Source organism: Rhinopithecus bieti, unplaced genomic scaffold (genome assembly GCF_001698545.2).
Source record: "Rhinopithecus bieti isolate Rb0 unplaced genomic scaffold, ASM169854v2 scaffold_18418, whole genome shotgun sequence".
NCBI classification, from domain to species: domain Eukaryota; kingdom Metazoa; phylum Chordata; class Mammalia; order Primates; family Cercopithecidae; genus Rhinopithecus; species Rhinopithecus bieti.
Genome location: NW_016809431.1, coordinates 1,149,165 through 1,176,252, shown reverse-complemented (window position 1 = coordinate 1,176,252; position 27,088 = coordinate 1,149,165). Strand labels below are relative to the sequence as shown.

The following is a 27,088-nucleotide window of genomic DNA, read 5'->3' as shown; positions in this document are numbered from 1 at the left end:
TTTTTTTTTTTTTTTTAAAGGTTTTTTTTTTTTTTTTTTTTTTTTTTAATCTTAAGGAGTATTTGCCTACCCCGTGGTCACAAAGATAGTCTTACATCTTTTTCTAGCAGCTTTATAGATTTTGCTTTTATACTTAGGTCTCTGTTCCATTTAGAATTAGTTGTTGTGTATGGATGAATAGAGATTGAGAAGTTTGTTTTCCTGTAGTCTATCCAGTTCCACCACCATTTTTGAAAAGACTTTTCATTAAAATGCCTTGTGGCCTTTGTTGAAAAAGAATTGACTGCTCACATGTGGGCCAATTTTGTTTCATTGATCTGTTTGTCTATCCCTAAGCCATCATGTTGTCTCAGTTACTGTAGCTTTATGGTAAGACTTGAATAAGGCAGTGTAAATTCTCCAACTTTTGCTTTCCCTCTCCCCTTTCTTTTCAAGATTGTTTTAACTGTTTGATTAGGACTTTTGCATTTCTGTCTAAATTTTTGAATCAGCTTGTCAGTTTTACTGCCTTCCCCAAAGACTTTTGACTATGATTATGTTGAATGTATAGATCAATTTTGAGAAAACAAATATCTTATTCATCCATTTGTTTTTATCTTCTTTCAGCAATGTTTTGTAGTTTTCAGTATAGAATAATTTATTTTGTTAAATTTCAGAAAATGTATTTTCAGTTGTTTTTTAGTATATAGAACAAATGACTTTTAAAAATACTGATGCTACATCTTGCCAACCCATAAGCCTTGTTAAATTCACTTATTAGCTCTAGAAGCTTTTGCGGGGGTGGGGGGCAGTTTCTTAGGATTGTCCACAGTTACAATCATATTTGTGAACAGTTTTCCTTGAGTTCTAGTCTTTCTGTCTTTTATTTCTGTTCCTGCCCTTGTTATACTGGCTAGATCATGTAGTACAGTGTTGAGTTACAGTGTTGAATACAAGTGATAAGGAAGCAGACATCCTTGACTGCTCTTTTTCATAAAGGGAGAGCATTCAGTTTGTCACATTATATATGATGCTAGCTGCACAACGGAGAAATATCCCTTCTATTTCTAGTTTGCTAAGAGTTAGTGAAGAGTTTTGATCATGAATGGGTATTGAGTTTGATTACAAACTTTTTCTGCATCTGTTGAGATAATTGTTTTATGGGTTTATTGTGTTCGTGGAGGAATTAAATGGATTCAATTTTGAATGATACATCCTTGCATTCCTAGCATAAGCCCCTTGTGATCATGATGTATTTTCCTTTTAGTATGTAGCTGGATTCTACTTGGCATTACCTTAAGATTTTTTTCTTTGTTTTTGTGAAAATTGATCTGTAATTTTCCTGTAATGTCAGGTATTTGGTAAAAGATTATATTGGTTATTTAAAATAATTTGAGAACTATTCCTTCTTCTTCTATTTTCTGAATGAGTTAATATAAAAGCATTTTTTTCTTCCTTAAATATATAATTCACCAGTGAAACAATCTTTGCCTGGAATTTTCTTTGCAGAAGGTTTTAAATTACAAATTCAATTTCTTTGACAGATATTGAGATATTGATATTTTATACTTATGTGTAGGTTTTGATAATTTATGCTTTTAAAATAATTTCATTTTTATTTAAGTTGTCAAATCTTTCAGCAAAAATTTGTTTATAATTCTTCATGTGCTTTTAACATCTGTGAAATCTCCACTTTGATTCCTGATGTTGGTGATTTGTATTTTCTCATTTTTTTTTTTTAATTTATTTTTTTCAGAGAACCAGTTTTAGATGTTGCTTTTTCTTTGCTATCTGTTGTCTGTTTCATTGACTTTACTTTTTATTCTTTTTATTTTGTCTTTTACCTGCTCCTTTTTTTTCATCTTCTTAGGATAACATTTATCTTAAACCTTTCTACTTTTGCAATATAAGCAAAAATTTATAAATTTCCCTTTCAGTCATGCTTTAACTATATCTCACGTGTTTTTGACATTGTTTTATTATGCAGTTCAAAATAATTTTAATTTATCTTGTCATTTTTTTGATGATGGCATTTTCAGTTGTGTGTTTAATTTTCAAATATTTCCGGATTTTCTACAAATATTATTATTATTCTAATTTAATTCCATTGTGGTAAAAAAAAATTCTGAACGGTTTTAATCCCTTGAAATTTATTGAGACTTGTTTTAAGGCCTAGCATATGGTCTTCAATGATGAATAATCTGTGGACTCAAGAAGAACGAGGAGTCTCAGTTACTGGGTGTTGAATAGATGCAGTTAGCTGATAGTGTTCAGATTGTGTCTTTTTTAAATTTCTTTACCTACTTTTCAAGCAGTCATTGAGAGAAGGATATTAAAATATACAACAGTGATTGTGAGTTTGTCTGTTTTTTCCTTTAATTCTGTCAGTTTTTGCTTCAAGTTATTTTGGAGTTCCGGTGTTAGGAGTATGCATATGTAGGTTTTTTTCCTTCCTGGTGAACTGATGACCTTTATTCTGGTAATACTCCTTTCTCTGTGTCCACTACACATGCACATGCATAAATTCTACCATACCTTCTTCATGTTTACTGTTTGCATGGTATATCCTTTTAATCCTTTTACTTTAGGCCTAATTATGTCTTTATATTTAAAGTCCACCTCTTGTAAACAGTGGACAGTTGGTCTTTTTTTTTTTTTTTTTTTTAATTCTAGCCTCACAATCCCTGTCTTTTAAGTTGAATGTTTAGCCTGCTGGCAGTTAACATAATTATTTGTATTTTGGGATTTAAGTCTGCCAGCTTGTTCTTTTTTCTGGTTTATTATGCCTGTTTTTTGTTGGTTTGTTGCTCCTTTCCTACTTTATTTTGTGTGAATTGAATATTTTTTGATACTCCATTTTATTTTCTCTGATGTCTTACCTATACTTTTATTATTTTTTTACTTATTGTTTTCTCTCTGTAAGTATGATTCTTATCAGTATGGTTCCTTATCACACCCTAAGATTAATATTGTAACATTTTATTTAAAATTTAGAAACATTGGAAAAATATAGCTCCACTTGTCCTTTGTGCTATTGTCATATATTTAATATATGACATATATTTAATATATTTTATTTTTGCCTGTTAGAAGCCTCATATTAAAATGTTAATGTATCTTTGCTTAAACAGTGTGTTTTTATATAAAGAAATTAAGAGGAGGAAAAACCTTATAGTTACTGTGGTAGGAAGAATAATGACCCCTGAAATATATCCATGGCTTAATCTCCATAATGTGTGAATATATGACCCTAAATGGCAGAGAGGAGTTAAGATTGCAGGTGGAATTAAGGCTGTTGTTAATCAGTTGACCCTCACCCAGGGATATTATCCTGGATTATCCAAGTAGGCCCAAAGTAATCATAAGTTTCTTAAAAGTGGAAGAAGAGGTGACAGAAGAGGAAGTGTTTCAGTTTGAAACAGACTCAACCTGCTGTTGCTGGCTTTGAAAATAGAGGAAGAGGCCTGAACGAATAAATGTGGTTAGCTCTAGAAGTTGGAAAACACAAGAAAATGAATTTTCCCTTGAGTCTCCAGAAAGGAATGCAGCCATGCCAACACCTTGATTTTAGTCCAGTAGGACCTATGTCAGATTTCTCATCTAATATGGCTAAAGTGCAGTTAAATTAGAAAATACACACACACACACACACACACACACACATATATGTATTTATGTGGATAGTAGTTCATTTAGAAGTTGCTGGTCGGGCATGGTGACTCACGCCTGTAATCCCAGCACTTTGGGAGGCCAAGGCAGGCAGATCACCTGAGTTCAGGAGTTCAAGACAAGCCTGGTCAATGTGGTAAAACCTTGTCTCTACTAAAAATACAAAAATTAGCCAGGTGTGGTGGCGGATGTCTGTAATCCCAGCTACTTGGGAGGCTGGGTCAGGAGAATTGCTTGAACCTGGGAGGCGAGATTGCAGTAAGCCGAGATCGTGCCATTGCACTTCAGCCTGGGCAACAGGAGTGAAACTCCATCTCAAAAAAAATAAAAAAAAAAGTTGCTCTGGTGGGTAAAAAGCAGATTGAGAAAGAGGAAGAAAGGAAGCAGGGAAGCAATTAGAAAACTTACAGTGGTCAAGGTAAAATGGCTTTAGCTCAGAAAAGATGGTGGTGGTGAAATGAAGAGAAGTAGATGAATGTACATTTTGGAAGTAAAGCTGACAGATTTGTAGTATGAGCGGTATTATGGATAATGTTGAGTTTCTGAACTGATCCACTGAGTGGGTAGCTGTTTTACTGAGATGGGAAGGGATAGGCCAAGATTGTTTTTGGGGGAGAGAATGAAGATTTCTGTTTGTTAAGTTTGAGATGCCAAGTAGACAATTAATGGAAATGTCAAATGGGCAACTGAATAAAAGTATTATAACTCTTAAGGATGATGGATTACTTCACATAGCACAAACTGGGCTCTGTCCTTTATTTGAGCTATGACTGTTAAAAGCCTGAGATGTATTGACAATTAATAAAACACCTGCTGGGTGCTGTCGTTTGCATTCTGGATCTTCAGCTTATTACCTGATCCCCACGAGTTTCCATTTCTACAACACTCATGGTACCATGCTCTTAGGATTTTGCTGAGCAGTAAGTGAGGTCGTGCCTGTGTTATAGCCTTTATTAGTAAGTTCCCCCAGGTCTTAGTTCTTCTCTAGAAACACTGCAAGGTATTTGTATTTTTCCTTGAGATGAGGAGGTGGTGAGAAATGAAGAGAGTAGAGTAAGGCAACTCACATAAAGTCCTTAGAGACTAGAATTTGGTTGTGTGAGGATTTAGGAACCACTATAGCTTTCTTTAAAGTGGAAACATGAGCTTGGCATGGTGGCTTGTATGTGTAGTCCTAGCTACTTGGAAGGCTGAGGAGGGATGATTACTTGAGGCCAGGAGTTCAAGACCAGCCTGGGCGACATAGTGAGACCGCATCCCTTAGAAAAAGTGGAAACATGGCTAGGGCAGTATTCAAGGGAATCAATCAAAATTATCCTTCAGATATATATACATAATATAGAAAATATTTTAAAATATATGTACTGTATAAAAATATATATGTATATTTGGCATTTCAGATGTACAGTAAACCACTGATCTCTCCATTACTCCCATATTCTTAAATTCCTACTGCAGTATATGTAAATTATGTATCCATTAAGGGTCAGAGTGTTATGATACATCATTATTCATTTTTGTGTTTTATCCCCAATAAATAGCTAGAAAATCAATTCATTATTAAATACCAGAGACAAAGAGTAGTATAAAATACAAAACTGTTTTCTACTAAAAAGGATTAAGCTGAAATATGATTAGATCTTCTCTGGTAAAACATTGGGAAGTACAGTTCTATTTAGTACATTTTTCAGCTGCAGTTGATGTTTATCACTAGGAAAAAAGCTTTGTTGAACCTGCTTTTCTACATGAGTGAACCTTTACTCAGCAGGATATTTGGAAGAGACATTAAAGTATAAACAATAGTTTTGGTAAGTTCAAACCTGGGTGCAAGAGAAGGCTCGTGCCCCCTCTGGTGGTGATAATATCTTACTATTTTATTGAAAAGTACTGATACTGTGGAAGATGAGGCTGTCAGGGCGATGTTCTCAATTACACACAAAACATGTAAGTCTGGTGCGTTAAGTGAAGATATAACATGAACCCCCACCCCCAACCCGAAGTGCCTCCTGAGCGATCTTCAGCAGCTAAGTTGTTCATCTCAGTGGCTTCCTAAGGCTTCTTTGATTTGGAGGGGGGAGGGAGAAGAGTAAGACATCTAATTAGATTTATTTTGACCAGTCAGGAATGTGACAAAGAATGACTGGGATATTTGTTAGGAACTTTGAATTTCTTAAATAAAGATGTTTTATAAATGTACATATTTTCAACTCTAAATTTCCTTTCAGAGGAGTGATCAGTATAAAGAAGGACAAAAAAAAAAAAAAAAAGTAAAATACTGCCATAATTTTTAGTATAATATACAAAATATAGTAAGTTTATTAGATAATGTATTGCCCGTAGTATACTCTTAGATAATATAGTTGGATAGTTTGGGGACTATATAAAATGATTATATGCAGTGATGGAGTTTAAATCCTTTGTAGATTTATGATATGTTTGTTTTAGGGTTTTGGAATAAGGGAAGTGATTTGTGAATGATGTGTCATCCAACTAATTTCTCTGATTAAAGTGGAATATTTGTATGTGGAGGAGGGATGCTTTTGAAAAATACTGGACTAATCCTGGGCTGCATGATTATTTTCTATATAGGTTGTACCTTTGGACAATTTAGGGTTCTATTTCCTTTCCTTAGGAATTTATTTGGAGAGTTTAAGTAAAACATTGGCATAATTAAGTGCCTCAAATTAAGAAAAATGACTGCTGAAATTCCACAGCTTTCTAAATCCACAAGATAACACCAAGCTGCAGATCATGAATTCATCCTAAATTATTGATTAAATGTGTGCAGATGTAAGCATAAAAATAATACATTCCTCATTAACAAGCAGCTTGTGTTGACATTTGTGAAATCACAGGTGGTCTAGCAATCAGAAAATTAGCATTTTTTAAGCTTTGGAACTTTTCCTCGCCTTAAAACTGTTTGGAACTACTGGCCACGTCAGAACTTAGTTTATTTAAAAATATGACTTTTATGGTGCTATAGAACGTAAAGATAAAGACTAAACTCCTTAATCTTTTAGGACCAATGTTTATGGCTAGAAGGACTGATGATCTCATTCAGCTTAAGATAACATTTCTCAGGCCAGGTGCAGTGGCCACGCCTGCAATCCCAGCACTTTGGGAGGCTGAGGTGGGCAGATCACGAGGTCAAGAATTTGAGACCATCGTGGCCAACATGGTGAAACTCTGTCTCTACTAAAAATTAGCTGGGCGTAGTGGTGCATGCCTGTAGTCCCAGCTACTCGGGAGGCTGAGGCCGGAGAATGGCTTGAACCCGGGAGGCAGAGCTTGCAGTGAGCCGAGATGGGGCCACTGCACTCCAGCCTGGGTGACAGAGTGAGACTGTCTCAAAACAAAACAAAACAAAACAAAACAAAAAAACAAGGATAACATTTCTCTAATTCTTCTGAGATGGGAATGAAAAGCATTTCCTGTGGAATTACAATCACAGTATTTGAAAAAACAAAACAAAACATGAAAACACTCTTATTTTTTTCCTGATAACTAAGGTAAGAAATTCTCCTGGCTTAAAAAGATCAGAAAATATAGAAAAGTATAAATAAGAAAATAAAATTACCTGCAATACCAGCATTCAGACATATCCACTGTTATCATGTTATCAGCTTTTTAATGTATTGTTCATAGTCACTATCTCTCTCCCCTAGGCCTGTTATCATGGGGTGTGTGTCCTCCTGGCCATTCATAACTTTTCTCATTCTCCCCATGTCCACCCTAAAAGCATTTAGCTTTGAATTGCATGCCCTTACATGATACCACTCACCACTTCCGGTAGTTGTCATCAACTGCACCCTGGGTCATTTTCCTCATTCTTTTAAGATTGAGTTTCTGCTTTACTGTCACTCTCTCCAGCACTATTCCAGTACTCACATAATGGATCTTTACAATAACTTGGCTTCCACTACCCAACCACAGCCACTTAATTCCTAGGTCATACCCTTAATCAGTGGTTTTCCAACTGGGGGCAGTTTTGCTTCCAAGGGGACATTGTCTACAGACATTTTTGGCTGTCACACTGGGGAGGTGCTACTGGTGTCTAGAGGGTAGAGGCCACAGGTGCTACTGATCATCCTACAGTGCACAGGACAGCCTCCTACAACACAGAATTAGTATGGAAAATGTCAGTAGGGCCAAGGGTGGGAAACCCTGCTGTAACTAGAAGACAGCTGATATGTCCACTATCATACCTTCCTGAAATAAGAATAATGATCAGTAGAATAGCTTCCTAACCTAGATATTATGTAATACTTCAGACTCTTGGTTGACTGTGAGAAGTAGATCCTGGGGTATAGTCACAGCTGAACCATCATTCTGTCAGAGTGGAATAACACCTTAGTGCTTTTTAATATTAGCACCTTCTCTGACAGTATCATTTAATGGGGTTAACATATTATCTAGCAAATCAGACCAACCAAATGTAGGAAAGGCAGAGTCCATAGAGGACACCAAGGAAGCAGTTTCTATGATTTTTAACATACAATTTTTTTTTTTTTTTGTGGCATGGGCTCTCGTTCTGTTGCCCAGGCTGGAGTGCAGTGGTGTGATCTCGGCTTACTGCAACCTCTACTTCCCAGGTTCAAGAGAGTCTCATGCCTCAACCTCCTAAGCAGCTGGAATTACAGACACATGCCACCACACCCAGCTAATTTTTTGTATTTTTAGTAGAGACGGGGTTTTGCCATGTTGGCTAGGCTGGTCTCTAACTCCTGACCTCAAGTGATCCACCCTCATTGGCCTCCCAGAGTGCTGGGATTACAGGCTTGAGCCACCATACCCAGCCTAATCTTATTCTTATAACAAAGAACATCTACATTTAACAATACCATATTTGGTCTGAGACCAAGATTTCATTCCTTTTTCCTTTCATGTTTTGTCTCATCCTGAGTTGATTAAAAGGTCTTTATAGACAGATCATTTTTTCCTCCCCTGCACAAAGGAAAAGCCATTTGGTCAGTGGCAGGAAAGTAGCTTAGTGTATTCTGTAGGTTCAGAAAGCCCTACCAGAATACCATAGTGGTGCCCTTATGAAGTGAGAAAAATGAAAGCATTAATGATACCATACACTAAAAGCAATATTGAGCCCCCCAAATGCTAATACAGATTAATCACATAAAATTCCATAGGATCGGTGGCTTTTAATTGTTATTTGTTCTTTCTTTTGGCCTATTACTTGATCTCTGTTCTCTTAAAGGGAACGACCAATGAAAGCTTATTTTCTCACTATGAAGAAAAATCATTCTGTGTCAACAATTGCAGAGATAATAGATTACTAGTATTCATTGCTACAGTGGGAGTAATAGTTGATACTACAGAGAGTACAAACACTTGAATGCTGACTGAAGTTTTCATTCTAGGAAATTAAAGACAGTGGTATAATATCTACTCACATACTTCTTGGAGAAAAGATTTGCAGAGTCAATAGTTGGGGATGGAGAAGGGCGTAAAGAGGGTGGCAGCATGAGCCAAGGCCACAAATAGGTCCTAGCATTTGCTGGCCCAAGTTTTGTTGCAGAAATGCAACACCAGGTATAACATGAAAGATGGGTCATTGGTACAGTCTGCCATCAGGGCCAATCCCACCAGTTGCTTTTTCCTTGTGGTGGTTGCTTCTTGTAGGTAATCACAGATCATGTTGGGACTTGCTAGAATCAGGATGAGTTCTTCTTTTACCATTACTTACAAATATCTGGAAAGATCAGAAACAGATGCCCTGAATCATCCTTCATTGTACAGTTACCACTGGAGGGGGAGGCATATGGCCCTGCAGTTCTGAGGTCTTTCATTAAATGAAGCTCTGGTTATCACTAGGTTTTATGATTTTCCTTCAGCAGCCGTAGCAGCAATTTAGCTGCTGGTGTCTTTATACTACCCATCACAGTGGCTGTCCCTGTCCAGTCTTTCCTTGTCTGTTCTCAGCTGGCAAATAAGAACTTCACAGTCTGAAAACTATTAAAGTTAGTTGTGAGATGAAGCATGTTTGTAGAGCTGAATGTTGTTTTCTCTGTTTATAGGAGAAGCCCCGATATCCAAGCAAAAGAAGAGTTATGGAAACACATTCAGTGAGTAATAGTTGTTCTTTCTCATTGTTTTGAAACCCATGTAGTTTTAATGCAGGTGGAAGAAAGAAGACTGCTGGTACTGAGAGGCAGCCTCAGCGTGATGCCTGCCAAAGCCATTGCCACCATGTGTAGCAGGCACGGGGAGCACAGGGTCGTGGTGCCTTACCATATTAGCAGCCTATCTACAGGCAGCCCTGACACCTCCTCACCTTGGGTCATTTAGTCTCACCTCTAAATGGACCCCAGACAGGCCAATAGTTTACAAATAAATACCAAGGAAAAAAAAAAGACACCCACCACAGGGGAGAGAAGCAGATCTTTTATAGGGAAATGGGGAATGGCTGGAGTCTGAATGTAGAAAAATTGAAAGAACACAAAAGAGCTACAGAAAAGGTTTTACCCTCCTATTTTTTCTTGAACACATTTTTAGTTTTTATAAATTTGTGTTGGTTTTACTAACACTGTTTTGGGACAAGATTAGAAAGGGAAAACTCAGCTGCCGATTGTGAAAGATACTAGCATTTATACCAGCACCACAACTATCATTTTCTTGCTTATTCCTTTACAGAAAGGAACTTGTGGATCCATCCGGATTGTCAGAAGAACAATTAAAAGAGATTCCGTACACTAAAATAGAGTGAGTGCCTTTGAAAATCTTCTCACAAAAGCTTTATTAGTGCTTGTGAGTAATCCATTCTAATTCTTCAGTTGTGTTCCAGGCAGTGCTTTAATTTGTCTTTACATTTTAATCAAAATTAGGTGACAGTAACGAAAGAGGAAGAAAAGTCTGTATGAAAGCTACTTATTCTACACTATAATCACTATCATCTCTTGTTAGCCACCTCTTTGTACATGATAGGTACAAGGGGGCTTTTCCTGATTAATGTCAGTTTTGAAATAAATTCTTTTCTGAGATTCTCATTGATAAAGTTTTTTATCCATTATTTTACACCAAGAGAATTATGCTGACCATAAAACTCTCATATGTGCCCAGTCCAATCTCTGGCATAAAAGCAGCACATTGAACAGGCTTCATGAAAGCACAGCAGGAGTCCCCAGTCACCAGTGTAAGAGGAACCATACCTGTTGACTGTGTTTTCTGCCTTGCCAGAACTTGGTTAAGAGAAAGTGAGTGCCTGCTTTGTTCCCCTTCTGCAGCTATGCTGCTTTCCCACCACAGTTAAACAGCAGATTGGTACACCCCAGCCACCCTCTGTCCCATCTTCAGGTCAAAGATTTGAATATTCATTTGTTTTTAATTATTAAGGTATAATCAACAAATAAAATTTGTATATGTTTACAGTGTACAATGTGATGTTTGGATATATGTATACATTGTGAAATGCTGAAATCAAGCTAATATATCTATCACCTCACATACTTTTTTTTTTAATGGAGAGAACACTTAAGGTCTACTTTCTTAGCAGTTTTCAAGTGAGGAGTGAATTCTTAATGTTAGTAGCTATGACAGTGGACCAACTTTTTCCATTAGGAATGCCATTTTGTCTGCATTATAGATTTTGTTTTCTTCCACGCTACTAAAAAGAATTCCACTGTGAGGAATAATTTCATTTAAAATTTGATGGTTAAAAAACATACATACACACACACATATATATACACAAATAACTATAAAGAGCTTCATTTTCACATATGGTCAAGGGAGCATTTTTCTTGTGAAATTTAAGTCACTCAGGCTTTCAAAGCCTAGAGGAGTCAAGTTCTTTTTAAAACTCTGAAAGTTGCTATTCTTTTGCAGTTTCAATATTAAGGAAGAACTCCTACTTTTCCTCTTCTGACTTTGGGTGTTTGTTCCCATTTTTTTTTTTTTGGTTGCTTGTTCAGGACACAAGGTGACCCAGTCCGCATCAGGCATTCTCATTCGCCACGAAGTTACCGGCAGTATCGCCGGTCCCAGTGTTCAGATGGGGAGCGATCAGTTCTCTCGGAAATGAAGTAAGTGGGCAGGCCAGAGCCATCACCATCATGGCTCCAGAACAGTGCAGTCGAAAAGAACTTTACTTGCTCATGGAAATGTTTTATATGTACACTGTAGTACTCTTCCAACTTAATTTCTGATTCTAGGTACTGTTACAGTCACTAATTCTAAAACTCATTCTCTGCAGTTCAAAAATAGATCTTGTACCACCGCTTCCGGTGACTCGTTCTTCAGATGCTCAGGGTTCTGGGGACGCTACAGTTCATCAGGTTAGTAATAGTAAGGTTTGAAGAAGGTGTTGCATTGATGACAATTTTGAGAAGCATTTTGTGCTTTGGAAAGTTCCTTTGGGGAGGTAGGGCAGGCAGTGAAACCTTAATATCATTCTGAGATTCTGTATTTTAAAAGAATGTGTAGAAATCATGGAAGGAAAAGTGCATGATCAAGAACCTTGGTACAATCTGGGAAGAGTTAGGAATAACAGGTAGAGGTAGTGGGGCAAAGCTGAGGATAACAAAGATTGTAAGATTGTTTGGAGCCAGAATAAAGAAACAATTGTTTCACTAATTAAAAAGCAACAATAACAACAGGTATTTTGAGCCAGAGAAACAGAGAAAGTGACAGACTCACATTGTTAACTAATAGCAGACGGAAGAATTACTTAAGTCCTGTTTTCTGTCTTTTCCATCACAATTACTTTCATTCTGGACATGTTTTTAAAATGTAGTTAAAAAGGAATTCAGAGACAGAACACCTAGCTGCCTTAACAAAATCACTTTAACACTTAGCTGAATTTGATAATCAGGGGAGCACTGTGGCGAACATAGTTCAGGAAGGGTTTCATACCACCTCTCATGGTGTATTTTTTAATAAGATGGGAAAAAATGTGGGCTGAATAAGACAGTTGGATGGATTTATATCTGGTTAAACAACCACTGTAAAACTCTAAAAACAAAGTTGATGTGTCTGATGGATCAGGGTCAGCCCATTGTTCGTCGTGTTGTCGTTTTCAACGTTGTTTGATCATGGATCCTGTAGAAAAGCCAGTTGTATCTACTGACTCTCATCCCAAAAAATGCATGTAAGCACATGTACAATTTTTTGGATCACGTAAGAAGCCTGACACCAGCAGTATCTATCATGTATGGCCCTTTTTGTTTTTATCAATGACTGGAGCAAGGCCTGTGCTGGTTTAAGTTAGGTTCCCTAGATAGATTCTGAAATGGAGATCTGCATGCAGGAAGCTTGTTGGAAAGTGCCCATGGGATCCACACTTGTTGGGGAGAAAGTGAAAGATGGGTTTGGGCAGAGGCAAGAGCTGATCCCACAGGGAGCTCTAGAGTTGAGATGGCTCTTCAAATTCATCCTACCGTGAGACGGGGGTTGAACCTTTACACATTCACACTTACCCCATAGAAATCACTGGGTAAGGGATGTTCTGGGAGGGGGGTTCTCTTCAACTGAGGGCAGTTCCTGGGGAGGGGCTCAGTTTTGAGCTACATGGCAGGCAACACTCACAGCAGCTGGAGAATGAATGCCTCAGTCTAGAATGGAGGTCTGCATGGTAAACACAGCTTCTACTATAATCTGTGTAATATTTGATGAGATCAGCCTGGGAGAGCTAATAGTTGTCCAAATAGACATTTGGTTTAAAGTTGACAGTACTTTTTCAATATTATATTCATGATTAAGTTTAGGCTTTGCATTCTGACTGACCTGAATCATTTGTGTTTCATCTCTGCATACTACTTGTGTAACGTTAATACTGCTAAACTTCTAAGCCTCAGTTTTTATACAGTGTAGATAACTTACCTCCTACGGTTATTGTGATGATTAAAAAGCAGTTATCATTTGGTGTTTTATTTATTTATTTATTTTTGGTCTTAAATTTTAGTTGGTTTCAATACAAGTAGTAATTTTTATTTCCACTCAGGAATTAAAAAATCTTACACACATTCTAAGTTGGAAGAATAGCTTTCACTTTGCGGGACACAAGAACTCACATGCATCTTCTGATCAGTGGCACTGATTCTAAGCCTGTCTCCAGAACACTTTTGATTTTGAATTCAGTAAATATCCAGTGAGCCCATCTAAGGAATATCAAGCACTGGTTTGAGCAATCAGCAAACCATGGCCTAAGGGCCAAATCTAGTCTGCTGCCTTTGTACAGCCCAGAAGGCAGTAATGGTTTTTACACCTTTAAAGGATTGTTTAAAAGCAAAACAAAGTAACAGTAACATGTGACACAAACAGGATGTAGTTTATAGTCTGGCTCTTTATAAAAAAGGTTGATGGCCCTAGCCTAGACGTGGAGGCATAAGGTAAACAGTTAAAACATATAGGAGTATGCATTACAAAGAAATGCCTGAGCTAGAGAAGCAACAGTGACCTCACTTTACATGTTTATGGTGTTCAGAGAAGGCCATCTCAGAAAGTGGCATTTAAAGCTGAGACCTGGCAGTTGAGGAGGTGGCCGCAAGGCTGATGTCATCAGAGTGAGGAATATAGGGAAAATGCTGACTCTGGAGAGGGCCTGGGTATTTGAGGAGCTGAAAGACCAACATGCACTGAGCATGAGGGGAAAGGCAGATAAAAAGGCCTAAAGGCTGTGGGAAACGTTTGGATCTTATTGTTTTATTCCAAGTGCTAAAAGGAAGCCACTCATCGGCTGCCATGCGGAGAAGGGGCTGGAGTGACCAATGGAATCTAGAAAGGTGCATTTCCTAATGCAACTTTTAAGTTCTAATTTCCACCACAATGCCACCAGAGTTCTGGCAGTGACCTGCCCTACACCTCACCTTGCCTTTTCACGCAAAGGCTGCTAAGAATGGGGAAGAATAGCAACTTAATTTCTTAAGGTCTGCGGAGTGGACAGATTCAATCCTAGACAAACAACATAGTACTTATTTCAGGTCCTCACCTAGCAATTTTTTCTGGTGATTCTTCTGCTATATTCTCCTCTCACATTCACCGGTGTCCTCTTCCCACCTCTGGCTATCCAGAAATCTTCCATCCCAGATAGATTGGTTCATACTTCCCATGATAGGCAGAATAATTGTTCTATCAGTGCTTTTTGAATGTCAGTAAAACAAATTAAGCCAGTCATAGAAATAGATTAAAGGTAACTGCATTTTAAAAGAGGGATTTTTTTTTTTTTTTTTTTAGCTCAAATCTCAAAATAGATTGGGACAGTGTAGCCCATTATTTGTGGGAATATACATTTGGGGAAGGAAATATGCTTGCCAGCCTGATACACTAACAATGTTAGGCCATCTCTTGGAAGAGCAGGAGGGGTTTGCGTAAGGAGCAGTTGTGAGTTAGTGTCATTCTCAGAGCCTCCACCTGTGATGGGAGATGTGTAAAACCTAAGTTTTACAAAGTAGTGGATGTGGCGCACAGGCTCTGGTAATCAGCTGCCCTGTTTCTCCGTACGAGACAAGTGATAGGGACTCACAAGACATTGTTCCATTCATTGACTGCTGAAAATATAATCAGGGGATTGATTATAAATTGCCTCCAACTCTCTCCACTATCCTGTTTGCAAAAGTGAGAAGGTTGAGAGCCTGGTTTGGGAATTATTAACAAAAGTAATGACAGATTTGGGTGAATTATGCCTAATATTCACGAATAAAATCATTATGAATGTAAATGTCAGACTAACTTTGTATATTAAACAAAGATTAAATACAAACTTTATTTTGCACAACTATTTAGAGGGAACATTTATTGAATAGCTTTTGGTATTATGAAACTTTTGAATTAACTCAGTATCTTCAATTTAAGAGCAGCTTGGTTTCTGATGTAATTAAAATACTTCATTTGGTTGTTTTCTTCTGAATCTTTCTATATTTTTCAAATATATTTTATTTTAGAGAAGAAATGGGTCTAAAGATAGCCTGATGGAAGAAAAACCTCAGACATCTCCAAACAACCTGGCTGGAAAACACACAGCAAAAACAATAAAAACTATCCAAGCTTCCCGCCTCAAGACAGAGACTTGATCCTGATGAAGGGTCAAGGGTAGGGGTGGGAAGGTTGTGTGCACCACTGGTACTTTTGAAACTGTGAAATAGATACCTTGATTCAAATCTCAGACCTGCGAGTATTTCAGCATAAGAAAATATGTTCTTTTGCTTTTTTTCTTTTTGAGATGTTATCACTCTGTCACCCAGGCTGGAGTGCAGCAGCACCATGTCAGCTCACCACAACCTCCACTTCCTGGGTTTAAGCGATTTTCCTGCCTCACAGGCGTGCGCCACAATACGTGGCTCTTTCTGTATTTTTAATAGAGACAGTGTTTCACCATGTTGGGGGCTGGTCTCAAACTCCTGACCTCAAGTGACTGGCCTGCCTCAGCCTCCCAAAGTGCTGGGATTATAGGCATGGTTTAACTACAGCACAGTCGTGCTGAAGCACCTTTTTGTTTGAACTGGAAGAATAAGTATTTTGTAAAAATTCACTTGAAACCACATTTTCGTTTCTGGAACAGGATAGCAATCATTCATTTCTGACTGTGTTGTGTCTGTGTCCACTACAACCAAGACCAGATGCATCTGATGAACGTTCTGGAAATCTGAACTGCAACTAGCCTGCTGTGCAATAGTACAAGTGGGAGGACGTCTTCCCAGCTCTGGGTTGGTTCTCAAGTAGCGCCCAGATGCAAAAGGACTGAGGCATCACTTTCAGACTGCAGATATTTTTATTCATATAGTTCTTTATAATACTGTATTTTGTGGTGTTAAGTTCCACCAGTTATTTACAAATGATGTAAAAAGCTTTGTTTTTAAGTGTTAATTTCTAAAGTGTTCTTGTCTTGTGTTTTCAGAAGTCTATGTGGATTTCAGTTGATCCCTCACCCCAAACCTCAAATGATCCATCCACCCTGCTTGGCCATCTAACTCACCGGCTCTCCCCAATGACTATTTTGGACCTTTCCTCTCCATAGATGACTTTGCAGTCTACGGGGAAAATACGCAGGATGTCTTATATCTCCCCCTTACCACATACAGTTCTCTCCACAGCTGCCAGCAGCCCTAACCCTTTTCTCTCTCCACCTGTGCTTTGGATGCTCTCTCCCAGCCTTTTCAGGATCTTTGTATCTCCTCCTCCTATATTAATGTATTCAATCATTCAGCTAAATCCTTGCTACTTGGTTTTAAATTTAAAACTAAGACTAAAGAAAACTATCTTTCATAACCACAACCCCCCACCCTCTAGCAACTATGATTTTCCTCTCATTCTCAGCCAATCTTCATGCAAGGAGTTATCTTTAGTCATTGCCCTCAATTCAACTAATCCATATCTTAAGTGATTAATATCAATCACTGTGTCACTTAATCCCAGGGAGAATTTTTAGGACATTCTTTTGCTTCTTTAATGTAATCCTATTTTGCTCCTGCCACACACTGACCACCCTTTCTAGCTTATCATGCTTTACCTTGCCATTAGTGGAGTTTCTCTAACTTCAGACCCTAGGCCCTCTTCCTAGTCTACCCCGGGTAGATCTCATTTATCCCCATGGCCTTAAGGTTTATTTCTGTAGTTTAGACTACTGAGTAATGTGCTACTGCAAAAAGACCATTTGGATTTCTCAAAAGTAATTTAAGAATTCAACTGTTTAAATGCTGCTCCCCAGCTGGATCTGGAGTCATTATGCTCATCAGTGTGCAAGCTCGACACCTAGCAGTTATGGACAGACACCTCCACTATTACCAAGTCTAGTTGGCTCTGTCATCAAACTATAAACAATTTTATTTCACTAATTTTACTAGAGCAAGATGGTCTCTCGCCTAGACAACAATAAGCAACCTAGTTCAACTACCCTTTTTTTGCAAATCTGATTTTCCACCATGGACTTATCTTGCTTTAATAAAGCCAGAGGGAGCCTGAAGTGGTGCGTCTGGCTTCTTTACCTACCTCTTCAGCCTCATTTTGTAACACTCCCACCTCCCATAATAGCCATCTTACATGCCTCAGTAAACAACTCAATTCTGAAACAAGGCACTGAAGAGGGAAAGCAGCCAAAACTGTCACAAAAGTAAGTGGACTTATGGTATCTTTTTTTCTAGCCCAAGCCTCTGCATGTCATTCCCCCAATTTTGCCTTGTGAAAAATATGACACATACCTTTGGTCTCAACTCTTTCTCAGGTTTCCCCAAGAAAATCCTATCATGGAACTCATCTCATAGTGAAGTTTTACATGTGATGACATTCCCTCCACTCAGCTATGTTTCCAAAGGGAAGAACTGTGTTGTGCTCATCATCGTGTTCTTAGCTCCTAGTACAGTGCTTTCAATAAATTTTTTGAATACCTGAATACATTATTTGTTGTTTCTTGCAAAGTGAAGGCAGAAGATATGCCAATATTAAGTGTACAATCTAATTGGAGGGAAAAAATGTATGCACTGGGTGTAGTAAAGCACACCTGTCACTAGAAATCAGTCTAGTTCTCGCAACGATTTTTGAGTCACTGGAAGAAAGTACATTTCTCTTTGGGCCAAACACAAGCTATTTTAAGGCTATTAATTATGGTGACAGCAGTGAAAACTGATCAAAAAAGAAGCCCTCCTCCCTTATAACTTTTTAGAAACAGCTATTTCTGGCAGTTAATCACTTAAAACACAAATGTCAAAGTGCATTAATATATTCACATCCTCACTGTCTTAAGTGTGTATTTACAGACTCCAACAGGCAATTATGTCAGAAATCCTCAGACTCCCAGCAATTTCAAATGAGCCAGGCAACTCTTGTGAAGACCAAATTTTCAAACTCTTCACCAAGGACATCCTAAGAGAAAAAATAAAGTACTCAGTTGGACAGCAGATATTTTTGTATAACATTTTAATCAAGAACTTGGTAATTAATATGCCTGCGATTTGACAAGTTTTTAAAAAATTCAATGACTACATACACATAAAAACAATTCTTAAGGGATCCAGAATGCCAGTACTATGCGTATTTATTTCCCTGGGCTTCTCAGGATGTATCAGCAAAACTTTTCCAAAAATAAGCTGTCCCATTTGTTAACTCACCTAAATAGCTACAGATGGAGCAACACTACCAATGTACCACTAACATTAATACTCACTAGAGAAGGAGCCCCAATTTAAAAGGTGATAAAAATTCCCATTACAAAGTGCTTTATGACATATCACCCTACCTTCAGGTCACCTTTGTGCTCCCAGATGGTATTCAGCTAGCAGCAGTCTACACTTCAGGCATCCATCTTCCACCTGAACAAAAATTAAAACTGGTTAAGACAAACCATACACTTGTGGCTGGCAGGGTCAAGATCACGCGTGTAAATGTAAAAGCAGCAACTGTTACTTATGCAGCTCCTACACCAAAGATGTCAAATTCAAGGGCAGGAAAAGGCTGCAAAGCGTTTAATTTACGCCTTTTTTGACACCACATTCACTAGTTTCCAAAGTGAATGGGCAACACAAAGGCTGACACTGCGCGAGGTCGGCTCTACCACATAAAGTTGCTGACTGGCTGACAGTAATCTTCTGATTACGGCCTAAAAAACGAACACTACATTTCAGAGAAATTTTCTCACGATTTAAAATCCGACTTAGTAATGAAAAGTGAAATGAGATGCGTTTTAAATGGCGACTGGTCTCGCATCAACGTGAAAACTCACCTGCAGGGTAGGTGATCGATCACTCCCTCCGAGTACCGCATATGTAAACAGCCGTAACCAGGCCCTCAGCTTTTAAGTTATTTTACCCGAGGGCAGGGCAGGCATAAAGTCAGGTAAGGCCTTTTCACTAACGAAAATAAAACCAGGCTTATCTGGAGCACTCCCTGGCATAGTCGATGATCTAAACACAAATCCCCCAGCTCCCCGTTTCCAAGCTTGGGAACGCAGGCGCGAGGCCAGGCCGCTACCCTTCACGCGTTCACGGCCCCGGACACTTCGGACACTGTCCGGCCGCCGCAGTCGACTCACCAGACTCAGGGTGGCCGCGTTCCCCCGCCCCGCGCCCCGGCGTGAGAGACCACGCGGCCACAGCCACGAGCCATCCCGGAAGACCCAGCGAGAAAACCACACCAAGCTCGCACCAAAAGGAAGAAAGGCCGCACTGCCGTCCCACAATGCTTTTCTAGAAGTGGAAGGACCCACTGTCCCAGGCGCGAGGGGGGAGCGAGCTGTACCATCGGCCGCTGCACTCCCGCGAGACGCCGCCGTGTGGCCAGAGGGAGAAGTGCCAGTGAGGGACCGAGGGGCGTGTCACCAAGGGAAAGAGGAGCCTGGGTTCTCAGCCTGAGTCACCTCTGCGGTTTTGTGACCAGTTCTTTCCATAGAGGAAGTATCCAGACCTCCCCACCCCCGCCCACCCCGCCCAGGGTCAAGAGCATATTCTCAGTGCTGGCAGCAACAGGAGCCCAAAGGATTTTAGACCACGTGTTTTGGGACCCCACAGAATTCATGTCTCCGGCTGAGGAAGAGCAGGGTCATTCATTCGAAAGATATTCAGTCAGCACTTACTATGCTCCAGGCCCTGGCCTGAGTGCCTGGGAATCAGATGTGAGTGAGCCAGGCAAGGTTCCTGTGGTACATTCTGCTTGGGTGAGAAGGCCACTGACCAGGTGAGCCCGGATGCTGAAATTCCACAATGTAAGTGCCAGGAGGGCAGTAAAAGAAGGTCATGCCGTAGAGCACCGCTGTCCAATGGAAACAGTGTGAGCCATGAATGTAATTTTAAATTTTCCAATTGCCACATAAAATGTAAAAAGAAGGCAGGGTGCAGTGGCTCATGCCTGTAATCCCAGCACTTCGGCAGGCTGAGGCAAGTGATCATCTGAAGTCAGGCGTTCAAGACCAGCCTGGCCAACATGGCAAAACCCCGTCTCTACTAAAAATACAAAAATTACCCGGGCTTGATGGCGGGCGCCTATAATCCTAGCTACTTGGGAGGCTGAGGCTGGAGAAATAGCTTGAACCCGGGCGAGGTAGGGGCAGAGGTTGTGGTGAGATTGTGCCAGTTTACTCCAACCTGGACAAAAGGGCGAAACTCCGTCTCAAAAAAAAAAAAAAAAAAAAAAAAAAGTAAAAAGAAACAGGTCAGATTAATTTTAATAATAATCCAACATATGTTAACTATTTCAACAGGCAATCAATATAGAATTAATGGAATTATTAAGATATTCTTTTATATCTACTAAGTAATAAAAATCCAGTGTATATTTTATACTTCCAGCACATTTCGGTTCAGACTAGACACATTTCAAGTGTTCAGTAGCTCATGGGGCTAGACATAGGAAGACTGGAGGTGAACTTTGAGCACATGTGTGAAGGCAGTTATGCAAGACCTGGGGACAGGAGGCTTTGGCCAGTGTGGCTGGAGTAGAGTAAGGAGTGCAGAGTGACAAGATGCAGCTGGAGAGCCAGGCAGGAGCAAGGCACTTAAGGTCTTGTCACATAGGGTAAGGTAATGGGATTTTATGCTGAAATCTTAGAGTTGATTAATTATCACCACAAAAATAAAGCAGAGTTTGTTAATTGGCTTTTTTCCTGATAACCATAACTCCTTGAAGGGACAAGAGTGGCAGCAAGACAAGTTGTATGATGACAACTAGGTCTCCATGTTTCTCTAAGTCCTAGCAGAGATTCATCCAGAGACCAGTCTTAGCACCTTTTGTTGTTTCTTGGAAGCCTACTTCTATAAAAGAAAGAAAGAAAGAGAAGAAAAAAAGCTTATCTCCAAATACTTCAAGTTATATACATTAAATACAGTTTTTGTATCTCAGTCATACCTCAATAAAGTGGTTTAAAAAGAAAAGAAAAAAGAAAATTCAGGCTCACAGCCCAGTGGTCATCACACAAAGACTAGCATGAATGATAACAAAATCAATCTGGAGACAATGACTGTACAGAAGTAGTAAATGTATAATTATTACAAGAAGGTAAGTAACTCCAGACTTCATTAGGAAGTCACTGTAACATCTGGGGCAGAAGTAAGGTTGCGGAAGGAAGGCAATACCACCAAGACTGTCCTTTAAAGACAGCGAAAGGCAGTGTGGGGATTATAAAACGCCTTAGTCTTGCCTTCTTGCTAGGGAAAGTCGGTGACATGTTTTGGCTGTGTCCTCACCCAAATCTCATTTTGAATTGTAGTTCCCATACTCCCCACGTGTTGTGGGAGGGAGCTGATGGGAGGTAATTGAATCATGGGGTTGGTTGCCTTCATGCTGTTTTCGTGATGGTGAATGAGTTCTCGGGAGATCGCAGCAGATTTTTGCTCCGCTCTTCTTCCTGCTGCCATGTGCAAAAGGATGTGTTTGCTTCCCCTTCCGCTGTGATTGTAAGTTTCCTGAGGCCTCCCCAGCCATGCTGAACTGTAAGTCAATTAAACCTTTTTCTTTTATAAATTATCCAGTCTCAGGTATGTCTTGATTGGTAGCATGAGAATGGACGAATGCAGTGAGAGAGGAAATTTTCTTGGACTGGGGCGGCTAGCATACCTAGGTTTAGATCTCCCTCTGACATTTGTTCCCTTAGGTATGTGACCACCATTGTGAACCTGAGTTTCCTCATTTAAAGGTAATAACTGCACACATGTACTCTATAGGTTAGTTTAAAGTATTAAGAAAGGTTTGTGGAATCACATAGAATTGTGTGTGGTACATAATGACATCCAATAAATGACTTATATGAGCTAGACTTTTTCTCTCTTTTACCCCTACCCCAAATATGGAACCTTCTTGGATTGAGTTCTTATGAAAGGGGAAACATGCTGTTTTCTTTTAATGGCTTTACATTATTGCTCCCACTTCCCTCTTTTCTCTTCTTCCCTTTGTATCTGCTCCCTAAACTTTCCAAAATTAGGCAGAGGAAAGGCATTTGTTCCAATTATTGGATCAGTGTTGGGTATTAGGAAATAAATTCAAAATCCTTCCTCTCCCCTGTCTGCTTCAGCCTCCCGAATCCTGGTACAGAAAACCCAATTATTAAGTACAGGTAAGCAGAAAGGACATGAGAAGAAGATAGTGGATATTTTCTACCTAGTCTGTGCTTCCTCCTTGCCTGCCGGGCTGAGGCACTGTGTAAGGATGTTCAAGCCACGCAGTGGTATTGCAATCGGAAGCAACCTTGGTTTCCCTGTGTGGAAGGCAGAATAATAATCTCTCCCCAAAAGACATTCATGTCTTAATCCCCAGAACCTGTGAATATGGTGAATTACATAGCAGAAGGGGCTTTGTATATGTAATTAATATTAGGAACCTTGAGATAGAGGGATAAAGATGGAAGAAGGCAGCAGAAGAGTTAGAGATTTGGTAGAAGGGAAGGCAGGAAAAATAGACATGAGAGGGACTCAACCCTCCATTGCTGGCTTTGAAGATGTAGGAAGGGGCCAGAAGCCAAAGAATATGGGCAGCCTCGAGTACCTGGGAATGACCCTCAGCTGACAGCAAAGAAGCAGGGATTTCTGTCCTACAGAGCTGTGAGATAATGAATGTATGTTGTTTTAAACCACTAAATTTGTGTTAATTTGTTATGGTAGCAAGAGAAACCTAATATACCCTATAAGGGGTAGACAGTAAGTGAGCTTTATTTGTTACTCCACCCTTTCTTGTCCTATCTCGATTTTCTCATTAGGAGTGGATGAGAGTTTTGCATTTTAAAATAATTAATCCATATAAAGCTGACTTTTGCTTATAGTGAGTGCTAGGGATAACCAGTTGTTCTAAGGTGGTTTATCAATAGCTCATCCTTTCTACACAGATATACCATGCCACCATCATCACAGATCAGGGTTTTTTTTGTTTGTTTGTTTTTGTTTTTCTTTCTTTTTGCATGGATGTACCTTTACACTGTCTATTCTGTCCTACTGGTCTATTTGTCTCTCCTGTGTCAATATTACACCATCTCAATTATTATATTTTTATAATGTCTTGATATTTGCAATGGCAAATACCCTGCCCTCCCACATCCATATCACTACCCAGACACCATGATCTTTTTCAGGGAAGTCTTGGCTATTACTGTCCTTTTCTCTTGCACATAGTTTTAGAATTAGATTGTAAAGTTCAGTGAATCGAACTGGTCCACTTGTGCTTTGACTTGGACTCCTTCTACCTTTTGGTAATCATTGTTTGATGATGCTTGTCTTCAGGATTGTGCTGCTAAAGCCATATTTCATCTTTTCATTGAACTTTACAGTCTAAAGATTGTTGGGATTTTTATTGGAATTGCATTGAATCTGTGATAAACTGAAGGAGAATTGACATCTATATGAAAATGGTATGTGTGATAGTTGATTTTATGTATCAACTCTGGATCACAGGATCCTCAGCCATCTAGGTAAACATTATTTCTGGGTGTGTCTTTGAGGATGTTTCCAGAAGAGATTAGCATTTGAATCAATAAACTGAGTAAAGGAGATTTACTTCCTCATTGTGGGTGGCATCACTTAATCCTTTGGGGGCCTGAATAGAACAAAAAAGGGGAGAAAGAAAGGATTTGCTTGCTGTCTGCCTGACTCTATCAGCTGGAACATTAATCTTCTGCCCTCAATTCTCCTGGTTCTTAGGCCTTTGGAATCTACACCACCTGCTCTCTGGCTATTCCACTGGCATTCTTGGGCCCCTAGCTTAGAGACAGCATCTTAGCACTTCTCAGCTACCATAATTGCATGAGCCAATGCTCCTAATGTTTCAGCATGTGTGTATGGTGTGTGTGACACTTTTATGCCTTTTTTATTGTTTATTGGATTAGGGAAGTTTCCTTCTATTTCTACATTGCTAATAGTTTTTTTTTTTTTTTTTAATTGTGAGTGAATGTTGAAATTTATTATTTTTTCTGTCTCTATGGATGAACATATGGGTTTTTTTTTTGTTATTATGGTGAATTGCATTAATACATGTTCTAATATTAAACCAATTTTGCATTTCTGGAAGAAACAAAACGTGTCATTTCAAAAAGTATTCTGTTTAGAGTTACTGCAGTTCTGTTTATGGATGAGACTGTAGTTATTTTTTTATACTGTCTTTTAAAAATTTGATAGTAAAATTACATAGATATCTACTTAACATTAATAATTTGTTTCTGAAAATTACATGTTCTGTTCAAAAACAGAGCCCATTTATCTTTATTTTAAATGGCAAACTTATAATGGATTACTTGTGAACCCAAACTGATTTCCTAAAATGTAAGTAAAATATGGTAAACCTATATTAAATTTGCTTCCTGACCCCCAAATAATATAGTTGTTAACAAATAGTTGCTTCGTTAGCAGTAATAGAGTTTGTTTCATTGTAGTTGCTTTTCTACTTGTTTTGCTTTCTTTTCTATAAAGTTCTTCAACACTTTCTTGACTTTTATTCAGTCTCATTGTTACAATTAGGAGGCAGATGTGGTGGTGGGGAAGAAATATGAAAGTCACTCTAGAAATGTGTCAGAGAATGATTCACACTGAGGATGAAACAGTAACGCCTCTTGTATCATCAGTGGCATTTGTGTGGAACATCCCTGTCACTGATATTCAGGATGCTTTTGGATATGCTGACACATGATGCTGTCATATTACTAATTGTGTTTATGATGTATCTCAAAGCATTTGCTACACTCTTTTTTTTTTTTTTTTTTTTTTTTTTTTTTAAAAATTTTGTTTTTGGTTTTTGGGTCTAAAAAATATTTTTTTTTTTTTGGTTGTTGTTAAAAATGTTGTATTGAGTTTTGGGATCTAAAATATAATTTTTTTCTATATAAATATAATCTGAAATGTTGTATGATGTTATGGTCCTAAATACAAGAGGTAACTTAGTGGGAAAATATAAATCTGTGGAGTATTCCTGTACTCACTTTATAAAGTAATCTGAAGAACTATTCCTCTTTTTCTCTTACCTGAAAGTTTTTTGTGTAATGTCAGAATTCTTTTTCTTGATTAAAAAATTCCACTTTTAAGACTAAGTCCAGTATTTTCTTTGTGGGACAGTTTTAAACTACTGATTTCAATTTCCTTAATGGACACAGGACCATTCAGGTGTTCTAGTTCTTTGGTCAGTTTTGTTAAGTTTCTAGACAAGTATACATTTCCTGCATGTTTTTAAATATGTTGTAGAAAGTTGTTCCTTATAGTATCTGATTATCTTTTGAAATCTCTACTTTTCCTTCAGGTATGTTTCTTTTTCATTCTTAATGTGTGCTAGAGGATTGCGAATTTTATTAGTAATTATTTAGTATTTTAAATGTCATTGATAGTACTTTTTCTGTTAGCACAATTTATATCCAGCATTTATGTCACTTTAGCAATAATAAATCACTCCACATTTGTTAATCAAGTTATTTTTAATTTCAGGTTTAAGAAAGTTTTGTGGGGGCTATTTATGCTTGCACAGTGTAAAATGGACATTCCATGTTGTTCCAGTTTTTGCACAATATAATTTTTTTCATGCTGTGCCTCATTATTAATATAATGTCTTTTAAAATTTCCCTGGAGATTTAGATTAATCATGTAAATTATATGTAAAAAGAATATTGAAGGAAAAACTGTCTCTTTATTGTGGGTATTTGATTTTAAGATAATGTTTAAAATCATTGTGTAAATTATTGAATGTTAAATATCAAAATGCTGAGCAATTACTGCCTACACAAGAATTACAGTGCACATACATATGTCCAAAGTAAAAACAATATATTTATAAGTAGTAGGAACTATATAAGTCTAGCAAAATGAAAACCTAATGATCATCCTAACGCCCTGAGTGCATTGTGCAGCATATCCACTGGTACTGGAAAGCTTACTATGAGTTAGGTGAACTGGAGGATAGCGTTGTGAATGCTCTCAAATGCCGCATTAGCAGAAGATCCATTTGTCTCTGGGGATTGCAATATTGTATATGTAGTTTAAATTAGCCAGTTTATATTCACACTTGCATCATTAATTTTACCTCTTCTAATACTTATTATTACAGTATTTCCTAATATATTTAAATGTTTTTCAATGTTTTACCAATTAACTTGGCCATATTAGTGTGTGCCAGTTACATATCTGTTTCTAAGTATTTTTGCATTTTCTTCTTTGACTTTTGAGTTATTTAGAGATATATTTTAATTTCTGCTGTATGGAGTCTTTTGAATGTAAGTTATATTTTGTTATTTATTTTAATAATAATAAGTAATAAAACTGTAAGATTTTGATTTTTTTGAAATTTGTTTTAGGTCCTAATAGGTGGTTAGTTTTTATAAATATTCTGTGGTCTCTACTTGTTGTATGCTATGTTCCATAATATATCCTTTGGATCTAGCTTATTAACCATATTAATCCAGTCTTCTATAGCCTTACCGATTTGTAATCTGCTTGATCTATCAGCTATTGCATGTTTTAAGGTTTCCCATTATGATATGGATTTGTTAATGTCTCCTTGTATTTCTGTCATTTTTCACTCTCTCTCTCTCTCTCTTCATATATATATATAT

The 27,088-nt window shown here is 38.2% G+C and overlaps 1 protein-coding gene and 1 long non-coding RNA gene across 3 annotated transcripts in view; one reads left to right on the top strand and one right to left on the bottom strand.

The window, feature by feature from the left end:
- EPB41L4A (erythrocyte membrane protein band 4.1 like 4A) overlaps positions 1–17,977 on the top strand; it is a 269,890-nt gene extending 251,913 nt beyond the window's left edge. For both annotated transcript variants that reach the window (XM_017889282.1, XM_017889281.1), the window contains 5 exons: positions 9,678–9,725; positions 10,294–10,362; positions 11,571–11,681; positions 11,852–11,933; positions 15,537–17,977. In XM_017889282.1, the coding sequence (XP_017744771.1) occupies positions 9,678–9,725; positions 10,294–10,362; positions 11,571–11,681; positions 11,852–11,933; positions 15,537–15,665 (439 nt within the window). In that variant the 3' untranslated portion in view covers positions 15,666–17,977. The remainder of the gene's footprint in view (positions 1–9,677; positions 9,726–10,293; positions 10,363–11,570; positions 11,682–11,851; positions 11,934–15,536) is intronic.
- A 314-nt stretch (positions 17,978–18,291) lies between these two features.
- LOC108540301 (uncharacterized) lies at positions 18,292–20,084 on the bottom strand. Its single transcript, XR_001888638.1, has 3 exons — positions 19,307–20,084; positions 18,824–18,896; positions 18,292–18,450 (listed from the first exon to the last, which is right to left on the bottom strand). It is a non-coding gene; the product is annotated as an uncharacterized LOC108540301 (long non-coding RNA).
- Between the last annotated feature and the right edge of the window lie 7,004 nt (positions 20,085–27,088).